The 14795-nt window shown below is 38.0% G+C and overlaps 1 protein-coding gene across 9 annotated transcripts in view; it reads right to left on the reverse strand.

Annotated features, from left to right (window-relative positions):
• The window catches only part of NTNG1 (netrin G1), a 178359-nt gene that overhangs the window by 64468 nt on the left and 99096 nt on the right, over window positions 1-14795 (reverse strand). For all 9 annotated transcript variants that reach the window (XM_075422244.1, XM_075422246.1, XM_075422247.1 and 6 more), the window contains one exon: window positions 3478-3650. In XM_075422244.1, coding sequence (XP_075278359.1) covers window positions 3478-3650 — 173 coding nt within the window. The remainder of the gene's footprint in view (window positions 1-3477; window positions 3651-14795) is intronic.

Consider the following 14795-nt stretch of genomic DNA (forward strand, 5'->3'; position numbering starts at 1 on the left):
ACACCACAGGGTAAGTGAAATTACATTGGCTGTGCAGAGAGCTTACACAATAATGCAAAATTTCATATGCTCCAACACATGCGGCATTAAATTGGGAAGTGACAAAAGAAATGAAGATTTTACATACCATAAATTAGTGCTGCTTGTAGCAAGTAATCAGACAACCCACAAGAAGAGAAGCTGATTTGGCTCTGAGTAGTACATATGACCCAATTCAAGAAATATTTATCAGAGAAACAATTCTGGACTGAAAGTCAACATACTTTTTGAGAAGGAAAAGGAATTAAAAAAAAAAAAATCCACTGCAGTAATACTTAACTTTCAGAATGTGCGCAAATAAAAATGAGGAAGTTAGTTAAAAGAAAAATGAAAAGAACAGCTAAAAAGATTTAAAGCAAACAGCACGGAGACAGACTAGAGATAAAGTGTATGAGACTCAGAATAATCATATATAACCCGCCAATTTTGTAAAAAAAAATTATATAAATCAACTATCTTATAAACAAAAAAAACCCCAACATCCAGCCCAAAACAGCAGAATGAAGCAGATTTTGGAAAGACACTCTTCAAAAGTGTAAATCAGTCATCTAAATGGAAAAAGATTGGAAAAAAAAGCATAAAATCTGTCAAGTTAAACATAAACTACAGTATTTTGAGAATCCACCTGCTACAGACATAGAAGTTAATAATTCTTTTTCGTTAAAATAATTGCACTAGAAGCAGGAGGCCTCCCAGAGAGATGTTTGGGTAGACAGGCAATCAAGGTACAAAAGTACTGAATACTAAATTAATTGTTTTTACTGATGTTCACAACAAAGAAAGTTTGAGAGATTCTCACAGTCTGAGGAAGTTTCTCTATATCTATCATCATCTGAAGGTGTTTTAGAAGATGTAAGTAATATTGAACAATAAGAATTGCCATAAGGTGATGTTCACCCAAAAAGTGTTTTAATGGAACTCAAATATGACATTTCTGAACTAATTACTGCAACATGGAACCTGTCACTTATGTCAGCCTTGATGCCAGAAGAAAAGTTTTAACTGTGGCACAGTCTTTAAAAAGGGCTCAGGGGCCGATTCCTGTAATAACAAACTATAACGCAGACAGTTTTTATGCCATTGTAAAGTGTCCATGTTCTTCTCACGTCTAAATATCATGTGTAGTTTTAGCCTCACCAAATAAAAAACAGAACCAAAGAGAGCGAGAAAGCACAGATGACCAGAGATGTGGTGTGGTTTTATACATGATAAGATTAAATAGTTTAGGACTTGTTATTTAGAAAATAGGTTGGAGGACTGGACATGTCAAGTCTATATAATCACAAATGGTATAATGGACGTAAATAGCGATGCACTATTCTCTGCTTCTTTGTATCTAAGGACATACAGGCTCAACCATACAAAAACGTTTAAAGCAATCAAAAGGAAACACATTTCACTCATTGTGTCATTAAAACGTGAAATGTATTGCACAAGATGTCACTGAGATCAAGCTTATGACAGCTGGATCTCTCTCTGTCCAGCAGCTAGCAACCACTGCAGATAGGATGGAGGGCCTAGCTCAGAAAGCCAGTTTATTGCTGGCAACCAGGAAGGCGAAGAAGAAATCCTTCACACTTCTTCCTGTTTGCCACAAATTCCTGCTGCTGATGACTGCTGAAGTCAGGATTTGAGGGTAAAGTGGAGCATTCGTCAACTCAAACAAGGTTACATTTTCATGACGCTATCATAATCATAGTAATAATAAAAAAACAGAAAAGACGGCAAAATGTTTTAATTTTTGATGGAACTGTATATCTGATGGAACTGATAATGTTGGAAGTTGTTTTAACGAGCTTCACGCATCTTTTCAGTAGGCACTAATTCCACTGTTCCGTCTGGTGTGTGCTCAACTGATTGGAAATGATGTAACTGACAAAGCAAGCTGCATTTAGAAAGATCCCTGTTTTCATGTTCAGATGTATCTTGTCACTAGTTTACATGATTGCTGGGGTAGCAGCTGCATTATATGTACATATAAAAATTTATATATGTGTCTACATATGTATGTATGTGTTTATATGTATATATATAAAATACATACATAAATAAAACCAACCATCTCACCATTTTTTCCAAACATACCTTTAAAGTATTAATTCTGAGAGCCGCGCTCATTTTTTATATATTTTTTATATAAGTGAATATTCTTACAAAATGTTTTTGCCCTGCTTTTTGGAAGTTCTTTTTTTTCTGCTCAGTAAGAATTTTATCATAGTTTCATGCCCCCACACCTCAGTTTGTTACTTGTTCTATTACTCTCACATTTAACTTGATAAGGTCCTGCTTCCTATGATATTAATTTTTGAGTTTTGATTCTTCACAGCTGCTGCTTTGAAGTCTTAGATAACATTCCGAGCATTGCACATTGCTCCTGTTTTTAAACTTTTCATCCATCTGCAGTACATAGCTCTATTTCTCCCGAATAACTTTTCAGTAAATTGTTATATTCCAATATTCTAAAATGAATGTTTTGCTTTTAATCAGGGCAAAACTGTGGACTCTCTACTTAAAAGAAGCTAGTAACTTCCATGAAAAGGTTTTGTGATTTATCTTCATCTTCTTCAATCCTTTCTTCAAAGGAATTTAAGTCTGTTACTCAGTTCTGGAGAATTCTGAATCATTGTGTATTTCATACATGCATGAAAGGAAGAAATGATGCTCATACCTGTCTTTGTGCCCTCTCTTCCAGCACCATTTTCTTTTTGACCCAGTCCTGTCCAGGACCAGGAAATGCACCTGTCAATAACTTCCTTTGGATAATATGAAAGTATGCTGGAATAGTGAGTATATGTGTTGTTGAATGGCTATTAGCTGGAAACCAGCAGATATAAAGACTCACGTTTTGCCTTCGCTTTCCCCCTTCAGTACTTATAGTGACCTAAACGAGTGTATGTGAATCTGGACTGCAGGTCAACATCAGGTACAAACTTACTTTACAAACCTTTAGATCTTTATTAATTGGAAAAATTTGGTCTAAGATTTTTTAACTTTCTAAAATAGCCAAACAATGAGCAAGGACCTCATGTCACACATTGAGCTGAGACTGTTTTGAATCTCGAGGCAATAAGGATGTATGAATGAAGACCTGAGGGTGCCATGGCTGGAGCAGTACTGCAGATATTCCTCCTGGTTTCTCTCCTCTGTGTGTGCTTTTTATGTGAAGGGTCCTAATTTTTTCATTCCTTAGACCTTTCTGTGCATTGTCCAGGGATTTGCCTATGGACATAAACATGCAGTTCTCATGCAAATTACTTACAACCACGTGAGAGCACAGATGATGTACACTTACAAATAACACAATTTGATTTCTTGTCCAATTATATGCACTGGGTCATAAAGAAATGGCAAACGTTTGCCAGCATCAGCCTCCTTCAGAGTCACAATACAGGGCAGAATTCTAATAATGAAATATCCTTCTTACACAGAACTACTTACAGATATTAGCAGTGCCCTTAGGTATAGGCAGATAAGACCCAGGGCTCCACGGTCGGCCCTGGTAATTCTTCTTGCATTTTCCACAGTCTGGGCCAGTTGTGTTATGCTCACATTCACAAAGTAGTCTTTTGTTTTCTTCTTTACAGCCAGTAGCGTGGAGGTTGCACTTACACCTATTTTTAAAAGGCAAAAAAGAAAAAAAAAATAGGGGCATTATTTAGAGGTGAGTTAAGTACAGATTAAGGCTTAGTAAAGCATGTCCTATGGCAACCACTCTATTTCTGTGTGTTGTGCCTGTATTATTGTTTTAGCATGCTCTACAATACATCATTCAAATAGCATGTTGTAATATCTTCGGCTCGCACAGGTCTAAAAGCAGTCTCCAAGATGCTGAATCCTTTCTTGTTTTCACTAATGCAGCTCCACTGAGACCAACTAAATTATTCATAATTTTCACTACAAACAGGTCTATAATCTTGCAGAAATTCAAGACTTACTGCTCCCAGGAACAAAACAAGTCCTCTGCTTATGTCCTTAGAGAATCTGTCCCAAATTAAGATCCAAATTAGGCCCTGGGAGTCTGAGAAAACAGACTTCAATTAAATATTCTCTGCAATGCCACACTTCAGTAGAAGGGAAGCTTCCTATAATGGTGTTTTGCCATTCTTGTTCAGCAAGTATTCTCTTGCTCAGAAAGGAAAATTCTTTTGCGTGCTTTAATTTGATATAGTTGTAGCAGCTGAAGGTCAGAGGAAATATTTTGGCAGGCACATTTAATTTTACTTTGGAAAGAACACCTGATCAAACCTTGTGACAAAATTGTTAGATAAACCACTTCCTGCATCTGGTCTGAGAATAACTGTATTTTCCTTAAATTCCCCTCTTTCCCTGAAACTAGAACACTTACAGAATGGGAAGCTAGTTTCATAAACAGTCAGGTATTGTCACCTCTTTCCATCCCTTTCCAACAGATGTCAAAATCAACTAAAATCTGTTTCTGTTTGGGGCTGGAGACAAAACTAGTATTTAACGACCCTGTCTATTTGTTTTCCTAATGATTGTACATGTAGTGATTTAAAGGGTTCTCATGTGGCTATTTGTCACCTGTTTCATACACTGACCAATAATTAGAGCAAAACAACACATGGAATGGCCAAGTGCAAATTAACAGCTGTCAAGCTGACTTCCATTTGGAAGGAATATGACCTGAAGCAACTGGCCACATACATATATATCCCCAGGGTAAAAAAAGCTTGCAGTTGTCATAAGTGGCTGCTGGAGAAAACCCACAAAAATCTGTAATACAGTAGATAGTGGAACATTCTCTTCAGTGCTAGAAATGAGGCAGATGAAACTGCTGTTATTTGAGCAATGCTCATTCTAAAGAAAAACAGGTTCAGCACTTTTTACATTGAAATTATCAAAATGTATTGAACATGCTAGACAAAAGAAAGTGTGATTCATTTTTATATAATTTCCAGAATATTGATGCTTAAAGACTACATCAATTGTAAAGTAAACTTTAAATGACTAGCCACTGCAGAATGAAAGATGCCTGTCTAGATGTCAGTAGATGAGACATGCCTATTCATGGAGAGACTGAAGATTTTGGTAAATGGCACTGCTATTAAGAAAAGTGATGGGTGGTTTTACTGTCCGCAGGAATATGAAAATGGAGACCCCCAAACAGGAGAGATACACGATGGTGAGAAGACCAAAAAACAGAGAGAGTCAGAGGAGAAAGAAGCGGGAGAGACTATAGAGTCACTAGAATAAATAAGAGAGAGGAACCCATTGGGTTTCTTCAGGGGGAGATTTCTGTTTTACTGGAGGGATTCATCAGTGTCAGACACAGTTCAAGACACAGATCAAGGCAGGAAGAAAAAACCAGCTGATTCTGAGGAAAAGCTGCAGTTCCTAGGGCTGTGAAAGGGTGCTGCAGACTGGTAGGGGAACTGAGGTAGGGGAAAATAAATGTAAGTACCTCTGCTAATTGGTGTAAATGTGCACATCACTTTTAATAAGCACCTGAAAGTAAAGAATGGTTGTGTCAGAAAACCTTGTGCAAAGTCTGTTTACACTTAGATGCTATACTTGTCATATGTTCCTGAAGAGATAAACTGTTTATCTTTATTGTGAAGAAATAGACTCAATTTTGCTTGCATGGTTAAGTTCTTGGGTGAGCTCTGGCTGTCTTCATCTCCCTCTGCTTTTATCCAGTCCTGTCCCGTGCCTCTTCGTATATATACAAAACATATACACACACAAACAATTCCCATAAATTCACATGCATATTCATCAATTTCCTTTTATTTCCCACATTCTCTAACTTCACTGTGATCCACCTCTTCATAAGTTGCCTCCTTCTTTTCCTTATTTCCCAGGCAAGAGAGCATGGACAACACAAAATAGCTCTGCTGCCTGTTCTGGTGCCCAGTTTTTTAATTTCTTAGGGCAAGCTTACTGCAGAGGAAGTGCTCCTCAGCCCGGAGCTGAGGCATCATGCCATAGTAGATGTTCTGTGGTCCACACAGCAGGGCCCACACAGTACACCAGTGGGCAGGGTTTCTGCAGAAGGCATCTTCTGTGATTTTATCCACCAAGCTCCAACAGACAAAGGAAAACTACAGATTTTGGAGGTCTATGTTTATACCAAATATGGGCAGGTTTTCACAAAAAAAGTAAAATGCATTTTCTTGTGGAAGTAGTTGGGGACCTTGTGTCAAATTTTAAAACCCTATTAACTGAGATTTAAAACAATCAGCCCTCACACAGGCATTCAGAACAAACACACACAAATCAGACAATGTAGGGACATCCTAGCCACTTAACTTTCTAAATGGAGGAACTGCTAAATGACTCTTCCTGCTCTAAACCAGAAGAATAATCACAGATTCATTCAATGTGTCTCTGCAAATTAACCTATTTGGATGTTTTATAAGTATTTTTTAAAGCCTTCCCAGCAGAATCCCCCAGAATGCTGCATCCTGCCTGGAAGAAAATTTCAGATAATTACCATGTTTAAGAGAAAGGAGAGCAAAAATTCTACTCTCCTAAATTACTCCCCCCCCCCAAAAAAAAACAAAAAACACCCACAAAAAAACCCCACCAACAACAGGGAGAGAGGGAGAGAGGTGTAGCCTTCTAGGAGTATGATTTAAAGTGAGAAAAAACTAAATTTGATCACTGAAAAACATAAAGAACTGATCTAAAATCTTTATGGTCAGAGGATAGTCGAAACCTAGCATTAACAGCTGAGCAAAAATGAGTCAACAATGCTGAATAATCCTGAAAACCCTCACAATAATTCTAATTTATCTGTGTAGACTTTCCAAGGAGAAGAACATAAGGAACAAATGTGGTCACTGTGGTTTTCTACAAGACTAGCTAAAGATCAAAGATCAACGTAAAAAAATACAATTATATTAAAATTGTCAAATCTAGAGTTAATGAGACCTAGTTAAAGTGGGCACAAAATAACTGTTCAAAAAAAAACCCCAAACCACAAAAGGTCAGACAATGTGTGGCAAAAAAACATTACCTTTGCCTTCTTAGTGTATAGGCAACATAAAAGTTGGGTTTGGTTTATGATCATTAGTGTTATACAAATATGAGCAAATCTGTGGATTAATGAAATCTGAAGAGATTAAACTGTAGTTCTTGTTGATGTCAGTAACTATACATATGGAGTAAAAGAGCAGGAGCATAAGCAGAAGAAAGACATTCAGAGGACTGAATCACAGAGGTTCTAATTCTCTTCTCACTTGCACCAATTTTTTGCTGAGGTCACTCCACAGATCTCAGAGAGATTAATCATGATTTCCACAGCAAATCAAGGACGTAGCTGAATACTGAATGAGTGTAAAATGCAGAAGTGCTAAAACTGAAAGAGAACAAAAAGCATCCATGGAAAGCAAACTGAATGTAAGTTTGGAGGGTACCATGTCTGGGGAAAAACAAGCCAATACCAAATTCTGTGCTATATGAGGAGAGACATTTTTTCTGAAACAGGGAAATAATATTTTGTATACTTCTGTTTTTTTTAGGAAGGCCGCGTTAGGAACTGGGCAATCTGTCCCAGGGATCTAATCAGAGTGTATGTATGGGCAATCTCAGAGACTTCTGCAAAGAAGAGAAATGCCTGTTGTGCTTGAGGGACAGATTTCTCTGGATGAATGAAAGAGGTAAATGTGCATAGTGGGGCTGAGAGATGGCTGGAGTACAATAAAAAGCTATTTCTATTTGCAGGATAAGCACTAAGGAAAATTGAAATATTTAAGGTTACAGAAAAAAAGACTATTTAGGTAGAAGTACCATCCAGACGGACCATGAGAGAACTATCTTGTGATGAGATATACTGGATTGTAAGCAGTGTGAAAACAAAGCAGCAGAGCTTGGACATGAGGCAGTTCAGATAACTGTGAATCAGCTGAGCACCACTGATCTGGTAGCAGACTTGGGCTTCTATCAGATCACTGTCAGGATGTGGACATCAGTTTGGTATGGAAGATTGCCCAAGTTCAGAGCCCTTCATATGTCTCATCTCTTTTTTAAGGAAGATTACCTTTCTTTTCTGCTCTAGAGGTAAGGAAATATTTTGTTACCTTATGTGAATATCCCTGACAATAAATTATTGCTGAAAATCCTAGGTACCATTTGTAATTTCTTTAAACATTTGCTTTGAAAGGCTGTTCCTAGATGTTACTGCTTTAAATCAGGTATGAGATTTAAATGAGATAGTAATAAAAGGCTTAACTATATTTACCTACAAAGCACATTAAACACAAAATTTCGTGTAGCTCTTGTAGATGCTTCCATTAGATGAATGCTGTCACTTTGGCTGCATGTGTAAAAATGGAATAGTTCTGAAAACCTAAAAAACTGCTTCCACATCCTGTGTACTGAGTTCCAGATGACGGTATTTCATGCCTATGTAGTTTCTCAAAATCCAAAGAAAAATGTCAAAAAGTGCTTTACAAAGGTATTAGGTACACATGCCCAGAAATGCATTTACTGGGTAGCAGTGGGTGGGTAGCAGCTGCTCGGCACATCAAGTGGGTTTGCATGTGTACTGAGAAGGGACAATTGAAGGAGTTGTAATAGGTAGAGCAGGTTTGAGAATACAGGTTAAGGTATTGATGCCATGAAAAGCTGGAGTTGAAGACTCAATAGTCAGAGGGCTATTAAGCAGGTATTCTTTATTGTGACGCCGGGCACATGGGGGATCTCTCCTCCAAACGTGCGCGCCAAACACCCTGTCATTTCAGGTTAAATACAATCACAATATACATATTCATTGTATTTCCAAGAAATGCTTAGCATATTCATGACTTTTCCAAGAACTAATTAGCATATGTTAATATCTTTCACGCATGTCTGTAAGCGTTCTCGGGTGGTCTTTGGGGGTCTCAAGATGAAGGCTTATACTCCTCATCACAGTGTCTGCTGGTTGACCTTTGTTTCTGCACAGACTCAGTTCTAAGATTACGCACACCGTGTCCTTCCAGGTTGTTTTGCTCTGGTCTTGTTGCCCTGTTGGTGCCTCTTTATCTCTGTAGCTTGGTGCATCTGCCCTTACAAGGCTGAGCTGTCTGGGGTAGAATTATTTAAGAGCCTCTCTATATTAGAGATTTCCTGTCTTCTCAAAACAGCAAGTCAAGTTTATCGAAGTAGTGTTATTGAGAACCCTCTTTACCTTAGCGCTTTCCTGTCTTTTCAAAACAGCAAGGATCTAGTTTAGTTTAATTACAATCACTCTGGCAAGTGGAAATTTTACATTTACAGGTATCAATGTGGCAAATGTAGGAGGATGTATGCTAAAGCCTTTGCACTGCACTGGCAAACAGCCTAAGGGCAAAATCCCGTGTAAGGATAAAGCAAATGTTAAGGGTAAAGTGCAGTTCTGAGGTACAGTATACGCTCACCCTAAATGGCATTGTTGAGGTCTAATGTTTACAAAGAATGTCTGAAGTCCATGATTATAAATATCAGCAACTCCATGAGCAATTAGGTTACATACAGGAAGACGCAGTATTGAATCACCTTTCTACCTGAAGAAAACAGTTGTCTGCCTGTTATATCTGGTGTCTGTTTTTCCAGACTTTTTTTTGTTGATCATTGTGCGAGAGGCTCTGTCAGTGCTGAGCTTGTGGAAGTGAATGCCATGTGTCCACAACACTTGTCTGCTTTTGGAAACTTCCATCCTGATATTTCCACAGCTCAGCTGATATCCATCTTTCCAGTTCAACCTGTGAGGACGTTTCCTGCTAAGCAGCCTGGTTACAGCACATGAAAGAACACATTTCCCTCCAACGTGCAAATTCAATTTTGAATTGCTGGAGATTGATATTTCTGTCCAACGCTATAAACTCTAATTGTGTGTGAGAACAAATCTGTTTTTCTGACCACTCATCTTTGACAGACTCATTATTTTGTCATAAAGCAAGTGAAGTGATATTTTTGGCAGTAGGCAAAGGAAGCAGTCTGCTGTGTTGAAGGAGCAGTGCTATTGTTGGGAGAGCAGGAGCCCCGGGTGCTGTGTTCCTCACAGATTCTATTTATGTACAGACAACTGACATTAAAATGCTGTAAATATTACTAAGGTAATTGCTAATAGCATGCTGATGCTCTTACATGTGAGTGCCAGCCAACAGACTGGGGGTCACATGAGGGCATCATTCATGTTGAAGAGATCATTCATGAGAAAGACAAGAGAAGCTCTTTGATACATTTTTAATGACTAGCCACATGTTCCTCACTTAGATACGTCTTTGGATCAGTCTAGGTCATCGCCAAAGTTTAGAAAATCAACTAAAAACCAGCTTGTAAGTCCTCTGCACAGACTCTTCACTTTTACATACCATGAGTCTGCTCTCTGCTCCCAGGTAAGCAAAGCCTGGCCTTGCAGGGGAGTTGGCCTGTTTGCTCTTCATAGTACTGCCCACACAACATGGTGCACACACAACATAAAATACCATCCCTGCAGTTTTAATTAGGCATTTTAAAAAACTGCTAGCAATGTTAGGAGCCTTAGTCAGCTCCCCAGTGCTAGCAACTACTTCTAGCACCTTGTTACGGTTGTCCTAAAGGACTGGGCCGTGTTTAGCACGGCATCAAACGTGTTAAGGCTGTCATCTACATTATGCCTCTCAAGCTTACTAATGACCTTGAGGTGGCTTCACCACTAAGATTTAGTTTTCTAATACAGTGTAGACAAAGATGAAAATTCCATGTTGAAATACATTTTAAATGATCTCAGCCATGAAGGAGGAAGAGATGTAGGCTGAGAAAGCGAAAGTTAGAATATAAGCACCTTTAAAACATATCATGAAATCTGTGGGATAAAACCAGCTTTGCATCTGAATCATTAATTTTTCAGGGTTTACATCTTTTTTTTTAATGCTTTTTGACTCTGTATACGACAAATTCATCATAACTTGAGAAACTGTACAGGTAAGCGACAAAGCTCTTGTACCATTGAATGTACAAGGTAAACATCATGAAAATACTTAGGTAAGTCAGGTTTTCCTTTAGACCTCTCTAACAAGGGGAAGATCTCACAGAGGCTCACAGTCTCAGAAATGTCACATGTCTGCTGAATATTACTATTTAGTATAACATAGGATTTTTCCATATCATGTAAAAAAAAAATAGTATTTGGTTCTTATCCTAATTTCCAAAGCTTAATAGATGTCTACATAGCTTTACTGTCAAAGCAGATTTTGTGGGGACAAACACAAGTATAAGGGACACTATTGTGAGAAAATAAAATGATTGCTGGCCAATTTATTTCTGCGAGTATGGAGCAGACAGTAAGAACACACACATACAAGACATAACAGGATAATTACTGCAATCTAGGCTACCAGTGCTCACTGCAGGGACTACCCTGTCTGAAGAAGTTCTGAGCTAGAAGGGTCAAAAAACCTAAGGACAGTTGGCAATCAGAAAACGGCATGGGTTGCTGGCTGCAAGTAGGTCTGCTGAACCAATATTCCAGCTTGCATGAAGCAGAAAAGTAAACTCTGGGTTTTATTCAGTATTTTTTGAGCCATATAAATATCTCAGGTCCACGTTGCTGTATAGAATCCAAGTCCAAAAAAGGCACTATGTCTTTTTGTGGTAGTTATAAATAAGACCCCTGTGGTCTGGTGGTAAAATGTAGCCACTGTAGTGAGAGCAATGAAATGTGAGTCCTTTCTTTCATTTGTTTATTTCTGGAAATGCATTTGGTCACTGGTTTTTTCCCTGTCCCTTTCCCTGAATTTATCTAATACTTCATAATCTCCCACTGAAAAAAAAGATTCCTTTGTGGAATGGGGCTACATCAGTAATAAAGGATAAAAAAATTCAGTAATAACAAATATAACTTTGTATAGGTAGATATATTATTATTTCATTTGCAAAGCAAGGACTGATGTTGGATCAGGTTTTTAAGCTTCTTAAATCTGTAAGTAGCTTTGTGGCTAGAAAAGAAGTTTAACCTGCGCTCAGTAATCCTGCTGCACCTTAGTACCCTAGAATCCAGAGATTTACAGAAGCCTCTTCAACTTTATTCTTTACTGTTTAGTTTTTGCTGCTGAAATTGGGAGGAAATTGAATTAGATTCCCACAGGCAGTATGAAAAATTGGGGAAAATAACTTCTTATTCTCCCTTAGCTGAATATAATGTATCCAGTGTGGAACAGCAAAACCCAGGCAGAGAGCATGTTTGCTTTGCTTTCTCAGTGGCCTATTTCCAAGCAGTCTGGAGATCTTGAAATTGAAAAAGAAAACCAAGTCCAAAAGGACAGTATAATTCCTTTTCCCACAGAAGCAACGACTTTCCAAGGCTCACAGAAAGCATGTAGAGCATGCAATTGCCCACTGTTTGCACTAAGCCAGCCCAACAATAAGAGTACACAAGCCCTAAATTTAAATATTAACATGTTTATAAGACTTATTGTGTTCACATGCTAGTAAACATTTCTATATATTCTGATTATTTAAATGGGAACTATTGTCAAGTTAAATGCTGGTCAATATGAACAAGAACTACAGGATTACTACTGATCGATTTATATCTCAACTCGTATCTGATTAGTGTGTTGTCTGATAGATGCATACTGCCTTCCTTTTGAAGCCAAATGTTAGTGCGCAGGTCCTTTTGGCTTTGTCGCTCCTTTCCCCCTGCCCCTTTCAGACAGAGGGCCACAAGCAACATTACCTTGCCAAATAAACAGTAAATGTTTCTGAAATGCAATAGTTTACTTGATGACATTCTTCCAAACAGAGGCAACTGAGAATGTTTACAGGCTACATCAACAACCCTCAGAACTCAAACATATAAAGGAGGAGGCAGTAACCTACTAAACTTCTTACAAACACCTCTGTAGTTAAGCATTTCAAACTCTTCTGATTTCTTGGCTAAATAAAAAATGTTACAGACCAACAGATCTGAAAATTTTCAGACTTACTTCAGTCTCTTAGGTCCAAAGTCTAAAAACAATCCAGTGATGTTTATACCTAGTAGAACATAACAACTAATTCTGAGTGTGACTTGTTTCCGTTTACCACATAAAAAGTACCTATCCTTAATATTAATTAGTTAAATACACCTAGCCAAGTGGAATGGCCAAATGCTTTTTCTAATTTTCATTTCACATTCTCTAAGTGTGAAAGCTGAAATAAATCTGTCTCAAAATATAGCTGCTGTTAGCTGCTGTAGGGAACTAACTTCCATCTCCTTACCAAATACTAATTTTTGCTTTTTCTTCAGAGATATTAGTTTTCATGGAAATGTGTCAATAGAGAGAGTGGCTATAAAATCTGCTACAGTTTGCCAGCAGCATGTTCTGCAAATAATTTCACCCGTGAACACATTTTGCCAGATTCTTAGCTGATGTAAATCCATCTGGCTCCACTAGAATCAATGAATTATGTTAGTTCACACTGTCTGAAATGTGGCCTAATTTGTTTCCAGCTTTCATTCATATTATCCTAGGCTCAGTGGCTGTATTTTTAGATAATGGCAGATAATCTTCTTATCATTTTAAACGGCAGGCCCGAGATCTTGAACAATCATGGAATGGAAACTGGGCATCAGTGGAAGATAAGAAGCCCAGGTGTGATGTGCTTTTAGGGGCACAACTGCTGAGAAGGTGGGATGCTGGTGTTTTACATTGTTCACATATGTCTGTTTTGCTCTAATCTTTAACCTCAAATATAGGAAGCTTTTATTATCTACCTCAAGGATGCCAAAGCTGGGGACCATGGCAGTCATGTCTCTCTCAGAGAGGAAACAAAATCTCTTGCTAAGGTGAAGATGAACAGTGACTGTTTATTCCAATGCTACCAATTGATCATTTAACACTAGTGATTGTTTTGGTAGGTTCCAAGACTACCACTGAAGAATGCAGAAAAAGCAGCAGATGTAAACTCTAAGTACATCGGTGTTACAATTAGTTCCTCTTTTCCCTTCTCTCCCACTAGAAATTTCCCTTCTTTCTCACTGGAATCACTTGGTCTCACGTAGTAAGTTGCTGTACTTCACGTAACAATCCATGTCTTGCATACGTTGATGGGATGGGAGAGTGGGAAGCACACATGTTGCAGAGGTACCACAAAATTTAGATGTTCTGAGCTGTCAAACTCACACACATGTTTTAATTGTTTTGTTCTAAATATTAAAAAAAAAAAATGGGAGAGGGTAAAAACCAGAACATCTCCTCAGCTACTTATGCTGTTATGCATCAGAGAGAAAGGGCTACTGGGACAAGAATGCAGCTCTCCCTTCACCAGCTGGAGTAATGCAATCTGTTTGGAAGTTCCTTGTCATTGTCTGTCTGATGGTGCAAAAAAGCTAAGGAGCATGCTGACTGAGATTTGGCTACTGCTCATTGCCATGTGGATGTTAAGGAAGCAGTTTTTGTTATTTAAATTTTTTTTTTCTGCTGTCCACTGTCCTGCTTAGACAGACTTAGTTTACCATCCATCCATTGGGCAGTAAGTCATTATCAGCAAGTCAAGACACACCTTCTATCTTAATCACTATAATACCACCAGGTAGAATTTAACCACTGTATCACAGCAGCTGTAAAAGTCTGTACTGCAACTTGCTAGATCATTAAGAATGTGACACACAAACCTCAGATGAAAGGTACAGCAATATATCACTGAAAAGTTTTAAAAATTACAAATTTTAAAAAAGTTTAAAAGTCTCTAGGAGTCATTGTTTCTTCTCTTTTCTCTTTTCTCCCAATACAAATCTGAACATTAGATATGAAATTCCTGGCATTATGTTGATGTGCATTACCACTTGTAAGTTTACTGAGAGACCA

Source organism: Opisthocomus hoazin, chromosome 6 (assembly GCF_030867145.1).
Source record: "Opisthocomus hoazin isolate bOpiHoa1 chromosome 6, bOpiHoa1.hap1, whole genome shotgun sequence".
Lineage (NCBI taxonomy): Eukaryota > Metazoa > Chordata > Aves > Opisthocomiformes > Opisthocomidae > Opisthocomus > Opisthocomus hoazin.